At 44.2% G+C, this 12,495-nt stretch overlaps 1 protein-coding gene across 2 annotated transcripts in view; it reads right to left on the reverse strand.

Moving 5' to 3' along the window:
• BTBD11 (BTB domain containing 11) overlaps positions 1 to 12,495 on the reverse strand; it is a 286,082-nt gene that overhangs the window by 85,921 nt on the left and 187,666 nt on the right. For both annotated transcript variants that reach the window (XM_044991926.1, XM_044991934.1), the window contains exon 3: positions 971 to 1,175. In XM_044991926.1, the coding sequence (XP_044847861.1) occupies positions 971 to 1,175 (205 nt within the window). The remainder of the gene's footprint in view (positions 1 to 970; positions 1,176 to 12,495) is intronic.

Raw genomic sequence — 12,495 nt, forward strand, 5'->3', positions numbered from 1 at the left:
CAGCCTGAAACTTTGGCTTAGCTGGCATGGTGACAAGCCCTACAGAAGTTAAGAAAATGTTAATAATTTACACCTTCAGGCACTTTACAAACATTAATTAATCCTCAAGTGACCCTTATGAGGTAGGCATAGATGAGGAAACTAAAGCAAGGAAGTTTCATGATTTGCCTAAGGCCACAAAAGGAGACAGAACTGGGACTTACAACTCAGGCGTTCCTGGTTCCTCAACAATAGATAATATTCCTTTCTTAATTGCATAATTGTTTCATTTCAATTTTGCAGTGGAATGATCTAGAGTTTACAGCAGTGTTTCTGTCTCCCCAACTTCTTAGGACACCAAGTTGACAACTAGCCTGTCATTCTCTTTCTACCTTTGTTTTCTCTAGTTTTCATCAAAAGCTGTATTAAAAGCAATATGGGCAGCGTCTCCATCCTCCCAAAAATCATGCGTCACCTACCAGCCTGGAGAATGGAAGCCTCCAGGTTACTCCTGAATGCAAGTATGAGTCATGCCTGTGCAATCAGTATAGCTGTTGCACAATATGTTTAACAGCCTGTCCTTTATACACAACATTCTATTCATTCTCCACTTTCCAAATTACCGTTGTCGAATCCCATTAATTTGTAGAAAAACACATTTAAACCCAAACCTGTTAGGTTAGAAATAGAACCTCTAATTTTCCTTTCCAAAATACAGAACAGCCAAGAGACAAAGAAAGAAAAAGGAAATCTCTACAAAATACACATCTGGAACCAATCTGCTGTATGTTGCCACTGGGTGTCACTTTTGATATATACTGGGTCAGCAGTGGAGCACTTCATTGCAGGAGAAATTTATTTCAAGGTGATCCTAACCAAAACGGATTGCAATGAAACATATTTGGCATAGCCTGTAATTATCAATTAGCCAGCAATGCTGATTAATGAGACATCTTTATAAATATATTAAATATTGCAAATAAGATCTTACCTTTCAATCTGCAGTGTGACTTTTGAAGGCTCAACATTAGGGTTTTCCCATTCCATCTGTGGACAATGCATAAAGTAACAGAGAGTGTACAAAGCCTCGGGTTCCCAGTATAGCGATCCCTGCTTGTGGTGCAGTGGAGTGCCGTTGCCGTGCTGCTTTGAGTTGAGTGGCTGGAGGTGATGCATTGCTCGAGACACCAGATCACCTGAGAAGGAAAAATCTGATGACTACTAAAACTGTAATTTTTATTTCTCCTCCTCTGATCCACTTTACTTCTCCCCCAGTAGTTTTCAAACAAAAGGATATGGCAAACTCTTTTTGCTTTCCAGTTAAAATATCATGAACAGAAAAGTGACAGAACGGGCTTGTGTTCATTATTCATTTTCAACATCAAGTTAGTTTGGCTGTTACAGTAGTTCATCTGCTGTGGAAGTTTATATGCTGTGGTGATGTATATGGGTTGCAGACAAGACCACAAGGGCCTAGGGGAGAATTCTTCTGGGGAAGGCACTTCAACTACCATAAACAATCCTATACTGGCCCCCTCACAGGTCCTGGTGCAGAGGGCATGGTCATAGTCAATGGCAGCCCCGAAAACCTGCCATAATCCCAGGGCTGTATAAATTTATGGTGGAGGCTATTTAGGTCCCCAGAGCAGTGCAAAATCTCAAGGGCAAAAACCTACCTTTGTCCCTTCTCCAAGGGCTGTTCCTTCATTAGCTACCCACACAAAGTAACACTGAAATCCAATTATTGATGGAGTACAAGATGACAACCAAAAGGCACAGAGAACAACATGAGTGCGTGTTGAGGGAAATTTTGGACACAGACATTGTGACAAAGGCCTGCTTTTACAAAACAATCCATATCATCTTTAAACGAGGTAAAGGGCTTTACACCACCGCTGGAAAAGCAAAACAAAAACAGAAAAACACCCTTCCAGGCCATCCCACAATTCTAGAATCACACATTTTAAATCCAGCATTTGGCCACATCATTCTGTGTATATCACTCTCCCTGACCACAAGCGTGGACTTCATTGCTGTACGGTATGTAGAGCATCAAAAACGTTTTTAAATATTCACTCTCTTACAGGAAACGTGGAACCCCATTCAGTGTATATTAAAAGTTCAGGGACAGGTGTGTCCTCATCAGTTTGAAAGCCGTCATTGCTAGCTTTCAACTGGTACTAAAAATGATAATATTAGACACAGAGCTTATGTCACACCCTAATAGGAAAACACAGATTCAGAATCAGATGGCTTATTTTGGTATTGTGAAAAGGAATCAGATGTATTCCGATGTGTTGCTTCTGGCAAACAATACATTCCAGTGCACAGTATTTGTTTTTCTTTTTACTGAACACATATGGCCAAATTCCACCCTCAGCTCCAGAGGCGTAACTCCCATTAACTTCACTGGGAATTGTGTCTGTGTAACAGAGCAGAGTAGGGCCCCAAGGCTCTGACAGACAATCGTTAAAATCCTATCAGAAATGTTTAACAGAAATATAACATATGCATCTGGACTAGGCCTTAAAAGATGTTAGCAAAAGAGAATACTGTGCAGTAGAATCACTCAAGCAATTTAGGTATCTAGAGAACAGAATATGGCCCATTAGAAGGCTTTCACTGTTTCTCTATGACTGTGTGGCTCTCCAAGTTTCTTCTGACAAGATATGGAAAGTAAATTATGATATGCAGAAAGTGATCTGATCTGCTTGCTTCATTGATTAGCAGATAGACAAGCAGGCTCACAGGAAACCTAGAAATGAAGTCTCTCTCCAAACATTGTACTGATATTAATTAAGTCTCACAACTCCTCTGTGAGGTAGGTAAATTTTATAGCATTTTTTTGGGTAGTGACCCCTGACTTGAAGGCAAAAAATCAGCTTTGGCTGTAACTCTGTTTTCACATGCTCAGATCATTCTGGAAAGTCTTCTTTTGGAATGAAACATTTTCAAAATTGATCTCTGTTCAAAAGGGCTTTTTTTTAAAATGAAAGTCTGAGCAAAATCCCTTCAGTTGTTTTTGAGTTCTACAGCAGAGAGAAAAAATGGTTTAAAAAGTATTGCCACACTTTGTCCCCCATGCAGGGGACTCAATTGCTGAACATTGAAACTTGGAAAGAAATACTCACTGATGTGTGAGTATATGACCAAGTTTGGGATGGGGTGTGGGGAGGGGAAAGGTTGGCTAAAAAATTTACAAGCAAACTAAAAAGATCAGTGGGGATCTATTAAGATTTTTTGCCCACTGAAGTTCCACCCCTTTTATGACATTAGAATGCACCACCTCTGAACAGCCTAGACTGGTACAGACTGCTGCTGCGGCTGAGATAATTTGCACAAGGGAGGATATAAATGTTTCACTGAAAAATGCACAGCACAATCCTCCAAAAAACACAGTCGTAAAACCAGGAACAGAAGAAAACTGCTGGCACGAAAAAATTGCAGAGTCCATGATTTTAGGGTTTTGACAATTTTTGCTGCACTCTGCAATATTCTTCTGATTCAAAGCTTTCATTTAAAAATAGTTTCTGTTTTTTCCCACTGCTACAACATTGTCATGACTGGGAATAAGCCTGGAGCTCTTACATAATTCCCCCTGAAGTCAAGAAATATTGTGTGTGAAAGGGCTGCAGGATCAGGCCCACAAGGAAAAAGACGTGCTTCTGAATAGATTATCCAGCCTTACATAAAATTTATCTGCAAACAAATAGCAACAGCAGTAAATTTTGGAATTCACCCTGCCCTCATTCCCTTCACCTACAGGAGATGTAAGTTTCAAAGTCTGAGACCAATTTAAATGGTACCAATATTACCGGGTGTCAAATTATTTTTCCTCCTCTTAAAAAAAAAAAATCCTGTTGAAGGCAACATTCAGGTTTAAGAATTAAAATCAGATCATCATCAGAAAAAGAAAGCGCTTAAGCCAAATTCTGTCCTCAGGTCCCAAATCAGCAAAGCACTTAAGTATGTGCTTAATTTAAGGACTTGATTAGTCCTATTAAAGTGGATCAGGGCCTTATATATCATACAACTCCACTGACTTCAATTGGGCTGAATGATAAATAAAGCAGGACAGAATTTAGCAGAAGGTTCAGAGAGCAACATTAATTCATCCGGGTGGCACATCCTGCACTTTAAAGGCTATATATTTTCTGACATATTCAGCACCAGATACTGAATGAAGGGAAAAAAAAACAAATTATAAGATACAACATTACAACACAGCCAGTTAATGTTGCTGAAGTAACTTAAGGTGAAATCCTGGCTCCATTGAAGTCAATGGCAAAACTCCTATTGATTTCAATGGGGCTAGGATTTCACCCTTTGGCGTCAGCATTTCCTATCTTCCATTTTATAAAATATATAAAATCACAACTTTAATGCTGAATTAATCTAGTTTTGTGTATTTAATTATGATTCAGTTATATTATACCAAGTACATATTGGACTAGAACTTGTTCTTCCCTTTCCTACCTGGTAAATATTTGGGCATATTAATAATAATTAAAATATTGATTCATCTATTGTGAAATTTAATTGATTGTTGCTTGTAAAGAACTGAGATCTTCAGGTGGAAGGCAATATGTAAATGCAAAATATTTTAATGAGATGCAGTGTTGCCCAATGGATAGAGCACCAGCCCAAGAGTCTGGAGCCCTGGGTTCTGTTCCTGGCTCTGCCACTGCCCTGTTGTATGACCTGGGGCAAGTCACTTTACTTCCCTGTGCCGCTGCTTCCCTGCCCAACCACATCTACTTAGGTTGTAAATTCTTCAGGGTGGAGACTGTTGCTTACTATGTGCATGTTTAGAGCCCAGAGGCGCCGACTTTCCACTTTCTCTGGGGGTGCTTGACCCCCACCCTGCCTCTTCCTACCCCCTCCCCTGAGTGCCCTGCCGTCGCTCTGCCCCTCCTCCCCAGCGCCTCGTGGATGCCGCTGAACAGCTGATCGCAGCAGGCAGGAGGCGCTGGGAGGGAGGGGAAGGCGCTGATTGGCGGGGCCACTGGCGGGTGGGAGGCGCTGATCGGCGGGGCTGCTGGTGGGTGCTGAGAACCCACTTATTTTTTTCCTGTGGGTGCTCCAGCCCGAGAGCACCCATGGGAGTCAGCACCTATGCTAGAGCCTAGCACAGTGGGGCCCCAGTCTTGGCTGGAGCATCTGTATGCTATTGTAATACAAATAATGAACACTACTACTAATAAATTATTAATGCTTCATTATAAAAGCAATAAATAGAAAATAATAATTTGTCAGTATTGTACATACCCCGTAGAGTACTGCTTTGGGTGCTACGTTTTCTTCTTCTTCTTCTATGTTTTCTTCCAGCAATAGATACACACATAAAAATAGAGTAGTGATTTTAGGCCCTGATCCTGGCCACTTCCTCTGCATGAACAGGCCCACTAGCCTTCCCCTGAAGTCCCTGGCAGTCCGTGCAGGCACATATGTCAGCCCATACAAAGCCAGTTGCAGGATGGGACTTGTCATCCTGTTCCCAATGGACAAGTTTGCATGTCACTATCACAACAGGCTTACTTGGCCTGAGTCTCAGCTGAGCTGTCAAGGATTCAGTCAGCCACAGAGTGAGAAATATTCTCCACTCCCCGAAGTGCTCCTTTTAGGGGGTGGTCTACAGTACAAATTGTATTGTGGCTGACCACGGTTGTGCAGAGCTGAGTTAGCGAACATGATGGCTACCCTGACTTTGCAGTCAAGGGTAGACCAGGATGAATCACGTGCATCATTGTGTCAGCTATCTCCATTCTTCACAACTGCGTTCAGTGGCGGTAACGATTTGGAACGGAGAGTAGCTCTATCGCAGTGGCACCAGCTCTTGCAATTTTATCCTTCTCGTGATAACTGGTGTTTCATGGAGAGCTCCAGCTCTTGCAGACAATGATTATGTGAATATCTCAGATTTCATTTAACAAAAAAGTAAGTTTCCACTCCTCATAATTGCAGAGAAAAGCTGGAAAACGTGACCCAAGTGCACCCAAGAAATCTCAATTTTTTAAGCCAATCTCATGATTTTTAGGGGCCTGACTCATGATTTTTGAACATTTTGGCATCTGTGCCAGGGAAAAGTATACTGCAGTGGGATGGAGTCTGTACTGCAGCTATCAGTGCTCTGCCCTTCCTGGGTATGTCTGCCCTGCAGCTGGCAGCATGCCTCCCAGCCCGGGTAGATGGATTCATCATGCTAGATGGCCTTGAGCTAGTGCACTACAAATAGCAGTGTAGATGTCCCGGCTCCAGTGTAAACTCAGGCTAGCCACCCAATCTCAGACCCGGGGTCAGGTGGGCTTGAAAGCCCAAGCTGCCACCCAAGCCACTATGTTCACACTGCTATTTTTAGTGTATTAGCTCAAGCCCATCTAGCTTGAGTCTGTCTACCCGGGCTGGGAGGCTCACTCCCAGCTGCAGTGTAGTCAAACTCTCTGTGGCTAAACAGAGGGCTTCAGTCTCTGAGGCTGTCCATCTGGCCCCTTTCATGAGCTCTAGAGTCACACACACACCATTTAAAAATTAAAATAGATTATGTAATGTCACAGGATGGGGGACAGTCCTGGTTTATGGCAATGCTGAATATTTAAAGGACATCATCACTGACTTTAGTCCAGAGATCTGATGTGACAGGGAATGTGAAGCAGCTCCCATGTATATGCTGGTGATGTTGCAGACTAGTGAACACAGCTGGAGCATGTGAGCTTTCTTTCCCCCGCCCCCATTACTTGTTTAGCAAAGGTTATTTTATATCTCAAATAAAAATATTTTAAACCAAAAAGAGGAAAGAAAAGAAGGCACTTGCCTGATCTCCCTAACCCCCTCAAGCTCCATGCAGGATTCTATGATGGTTATGACTAGTCCTGATCCTGAAAAGCATCAGTGCGACTAGTCACATGAGTGAAGTTGTTCAACTGTGTAAGTGTTTGCATGAGCAGCCCCCCTCAGTGCATATGATGTGCCGGATCCTGCCAAGGCAGCGTGTAGTGCTCTGCGATAGGGGGCGTGGAGGGCCACATGGCCCAGTGGTTAGCGCACCCAACTCTCACCCCCTTACCTCTCTGTCAGTGCAGCTGAAGTGACTGTTCCTGACCTTAAGCCAGGAATCTTCAGCTTTTCACCCACATCTGGACTTTGGCCCTTAAGGGGGTGCGGTAAAGGGACCCGGGCTTCCCTCCCCACGAGTCCCAGCCCAGGGCCCTGTGCGAAGCAACACAAGCAGGGTCCTCCCTGTAGAAAGTCCAAGTTTGCTTCCCTGGACTACTTCCTACCAATAGGTCCCTTCAGTTTGGGGTATGGGCTTTATAGTCCAGTCAGTCGCTCAATGAAAAAAAGTGCAAAGGAGCTGGGCCCTGCAGGTTCTCGAAGGGGGAGGGGGTGGGGGTGGTTGGAGAAGGCTCTGCCTGGGGGCCTTATCTGCTCTATGGTCCGTCCCCCCCACAGGCTCAACCTTCTGTCTGGCTTCCCAGAGAAGGATTCCTCTGTCCTGCAGCCCATTACCACCCTTTGCCTGGGCTTCTGAGCTCCTTTTATCCCGCTCCTCCAGTCAGCGCATGCTCAGAAGGCCCGGAAGGACAGGGCTACTTGAGTCCAGTATTGCCTTTTAACCTCTTTGGGCCCATTGTGGGGTTTGTATACCCCATCACATGCTCACTACTGTGAGCAGTTCTCAATATTGCCAGAACCAGGCATTACAAAATCATGAGCCAGACGCCAAAAATATCAGGAGATTGTTAAAAAGGTTATTGTTTTTAAGCCAATTAATTATAAACCACACGGGGTTTTTTTGTTTGTTTGTTTTGTCTGCCGTCTTATTTTCAAGCCTTTGGAAGCCGCCCAGCCCAGACTTGTGTGTGATCATTTCAGGGTCAGAATTTCACCATACATGTACACCCAGAAATGCCAGCCTGCCCCTTAACGCTTGGAGAGCGGACTCCATTTACTCCCTTTCCTAACCCGTGGGGTGTAGGAACTATCTCTCTCCCCTATTATTATCATGCCTCCCTCCCCATTCTTCCGGCCCCTCTTCTCTCCCTCTTCCGACCTCCCCCACCCAGTCTCCTGCCCCACTGTGGCCAGCTTGAACTCAAACCTGCTGGAAGTATTGGGAGAGACTATCCATTTTGAGGAAGAGCAAAACATGGGGCTATGGATAGGGGTGTCATTTCTCATGCACAGAAACCCCACCAGATTGGTAGGGGAAAACGTTTATACTAAGTGTTCAGCTAATATTTCAAACAATGAAAAGTAAAATGGAATTTTAAACTATACAAATGCTTTAAAATGAAACAACAACAACAACCACCATCCTATGGCAGGCAGAAACCAGGCAAGTACTTTGGAGGAGGAAGTAGATTCCTGTTTATAACTGAGAATGTTCTTACATGTAAATACCCAAAGATGTAAGAGAAGCTGTTAGAGGAAGTACTTGGATTTTGCACATCCTAGTCATATAATAAATTCCACTTCTGCCTTGAATCCCAGGTGTATTTTTCTTGCTCCACCTGCCTGTTGGAACCCTCATCCTATCAACACTAAACATTACTTTTGTAAGAACCATCAGTTTCTCAGTGGACCCATTCCAACTTCAGCTGTTAGCTCCTGCTTCCGTCATGCTCTTTATAATCACTGCCATCACTAGCTATTCTTGCCACTAGACCTATCTTTAGGGTAACCAATTATACAAATTATGGGGACCAAAGTCAACATGATCCCTACATTACCAGATAAAACGGTGGATGCAAATCAGGCCATGAGATACCCCTTACCTCTTCTTGGGTTCTTGCTGCCAGGAGGGTGAAGGTATTGCAGTGAGTTATTTCCTGTCTCCTGATCCCACTGATAAGGCTGGCCTGGGAACTGCAGAGCTCCCAGAAAAATAAGCCCCCACCACTCCCCCCAAGTTGCTTTGCTTGTGGCTTACCCTGCAACCCTACAATGCACAGTCCAAATCTCAGTCCTATATCACTGTATACTCTTGAGGGGTAGGGAAGGCAGGAGAGTTCCTTGTGCTGCTCCATCTATAAGGTACCATCCCATTCTCAGCATGAGTTAATTCTTTAAATCCTGCTTAAGCCTTTCTTTTTTTAAGTTGATGATGCACACTTTCTGGAAGGCTTTTTGTAGTAGTCCACATGGGGGATGAAACAGAGAAACACACTGAAATGTATTATATATATTTGCATATAAAATAAACAAAGAGCAAGTATGAATTACAAAAGGTACAAATAACCCCAGGGGTCTGGGTGACATCTTAATAAAACTGTGAAAGAGAAGCTCCAGTGGTTTAATTAAACCACCAGAACCACCAGAACTCTAGCAAGGGCGTGAGCCAAAGAAAGTGCTTCTCTAACTCACTCCCCGACCTGATGATCAGGGATCATGGCCCCGGGACACACTGCAGTCTTACCATGAAGATTTCTAGATCTCATGAGAACATGACTGTTTTTGAATGAGAGAAGAGACCCAGTTACCAGATGCTTTTCCATTGTTGTGGGTTCAACTACAGCTGTGCAAATAATAGATTTTTTTCAGTTGGTGGTCAAAATGAAACCTAAAAAATCCCCAAACAGTTTTCAAACTGAAAAAGTTATTCTTTTTTTTTAAAATTGCAGTCACATTCAAAACAAAGAGGACTTTTAATTGAAACTTTTCATTTAAAAAATGTCAAAATGAAATGCTTTGATCTTATTTCTTTTTTCTTCAACTGAAACAATTCAGTAAATTCAACCCGAATTCACACAAGGTTTCTGTTGCAGTGTGAGATGAGAGAAGTCCTAACCCTGCCATCATAACTGAGTGGGGGCCCGGTGCCAGATTCTGTGTTTTGCCTCTTGGGAGGCTTGGCACAAGGAGGGAGGACTTTGTACTTTTGGGATTCTGCGCTGGTGTGGGCCAGGTGTACAACAGAAGAAACCCCATGGACCAAGAGTGGTGGAAACTCCCTACAAGTGTGTGTGTGGGGGGGCACTGGCACCTAACCATGGCCCCACCCCCTGTGCTGTCCCTTCCCCCTGAGACTGCCCCCCGCCCTTACACTGCTCCTTCCCCTGTCCCCTGCTCGCACCTCTCCATCTCCTCCCCCCATTGCTCACCCTTATGGCCAGTAAAAAGTGGGAGGGCATAGCCCCCTAGCCCAGCCCTGTTCTGGTACCCCTGCCATGGGCTTACTGTAGCTTATGGTGCCTCCATACGGCTCAGAGTAGCTGAAGTGTAAAGTGCTCTGGCCATGCTCTCCCCTCTAGATCTTAAAGCATGAGCCTCTACTGCCTAAGCCTGTTAAAGCTCCAGCTCTGCTTGCCACAGCTCATGTTTTAAGATTCAAAGATTCCAGGTTTGATTCCCACTGCCAATGAGCCACCCGAGCTCCCCTACAATTCCAGAGTAGCTGCATGTTTCTAGGAAAATGATGAGCCATGAAGCATGCATGCAGTGTTGTTGAAGCTGTGTCGCTCCCAGGAGGCTAGAGAGACAAGGTGGGTGAGGTAATATCTGTTGTTTGACCAACTTCTGTTCGTGAGAGAAACAATGTTTTGGGCTACACAGAGCTCTTCTTCAGGTCTGGGAAAGGCACCCAGAGAGTCACAGCTAAATACAAGGTGGAACAGATTGTTTAGCATAAGGAGTTAACACATTTTGCAAGGGACCATGAAACAGTTAAGAGTTACTCAGCCCTGCATGGGGTCACTTTAGGAAGGTTTTCTTCACAACCCTGTCTGGACCCTGGTAGCAGAAGACATTTTCCAGGAAGAGCTGAGCCATCTGCCGTGCAGTAGAAACAGTATAGCATAGGATGAAGTGTGCCATCTTTGTAAGGAGGTCTATGGCAGCCAGGATTACTAAGCATCCGTAAGAGTGTGGCAATTCTACAGTGAAGTTTATTGATAGACAAAGGCTGTGGAGGCATGGGCAGATGCTGGAGGAGACCTAGGGGTTTTGATCATGGGTTTTTGGTACTTGCGCAGAGGTCACAAGATGTTATATAATCCTTGATGTAAGCTCATAGATCTAGCCACCAGAAATGCCTCAATACCAGATTCCAGGTCTTGAACTGGTTAAAATAGCCTGCAACAGGCAAATTGTGGCATAGTTTTAATACCTGAAGGTTAGGTTGTCCCTCTAGAAAATAAATGCAACCCCTGTGATACAGGAGGCCAATCTGAAATTGGAACACTGAGTTGGGTCACATTCCCCAATTGTTCAAGGTCTGGTGATTTGGGTTTTGAACGAGTCATCAGGGATCAAGGAGTAGATGGAGGACATCAGACTGCTGTCGATTGTTCTTTTGACAAAGTTGGACACCTTGAGTATGGTGGTAATGGGTTTTTTACCAGGTTTCAGATATTCATCTTTGGGATAGGGCACCCATCTTCCTGTTTCTTGTGCCTGGGTGATAGTTCACAAAGTTGAATCAAGTGAAGAACAAAAACCAGTGGAGTGGCATTGGTTAAGGTGTCTAGCAGTCCATAGGTACTCCAGGTTCTTGTGGTCCATCAGAGCTTGGACTAGGAATCTGGCTACTTCTAGGGGGTGGTGCCACTCCACAAAATCTGCCTTGATAGACAGTAGCTCCTTGTTCTACATGTTGTAATTTTCTTCCACCGGGGGTAGCTTCTGAGACTACAAGGCACAGGGGTGGAGTTGGTTATGGGGGACCACATGTTGAGATAATACTGCACCTATGGCAAAATTTGAGCTGCCAGTCTCGATCATACATAGTTTAGTGGGATCTGGCTAAATCATGATGGGTGCTTAAATGAATGCCCTCTTCTGTCATGCAAGAGCTGACTAAGCCTCCGTGCCCAGGTGGACCGGGCCCTCTTTTGCAGGAGTGCCACTATGGGTGCAATCAAGCTAAAGAATCCTTTAATAAATCACCTGTAGAAACTGGCAAATCCCAAGAATCCCTGAATCCCATGTATGTCCTTCAGTGCAGCCCAGTTGGATATTGCCACCACCTTGCGTGGCTCCATGGTACGTCCCTCAGGTTAGATGACATATCCCAAGAATTCCACTGTGTCTTTAATGGAACCTCGAGCTTTGTGAAGAGTTTGTTTTGGTGGAGTCTCTCCAAGACAATACACACATAATGATTGTGGAGGGCTTGACTTTCAGAGACAACAAGGATGTTGTCCAGGTAAATTATGACAAATTGGCCCAGCATGTTCCTAAAGATGTCATTTATGAAGTACTGGAAGGTCGCTGGGATGTTGCACAACCCAAACAGCATGACCAAATGGCCATACATGGTCCGAAAGGCAGTCCTTCCTTGTCTCCTTCCTGAAACCACACCAGGTTATAAGCTCCATGGAGGTCCAACTCTCTGAAGACCTTGACAGAGTGTGGCCTTTCAAACAGCTCATTAATAATTGGTAAAGGATACTGGTTTCAGATTGTTATCTTGTTCATGGCGCCGTAATCCAGACAAGGCCAGAGGAAGCTGTTTTTCTTTGCCACAAAGATGATTGGGGGGCCCACTGAGGACATGGAGGGGCAAATGAAACCCTTCTG

This window comes from Mauremys mutica, chromosome 1 (assembly GCF_020497125.1).
Source record: "Mauremys mutica isolate MM-2020 ecotype Southern chromosome 1, ASM2049712v1, whole genome shotgun sequence".
In the NCBI taxonomy this organism is placed as follows: domain Eukaryota; kingdom Metazoa; phylum Chordata; order Testudines; family Geoemydidae; genus Mauremys; species Mauremys mutica.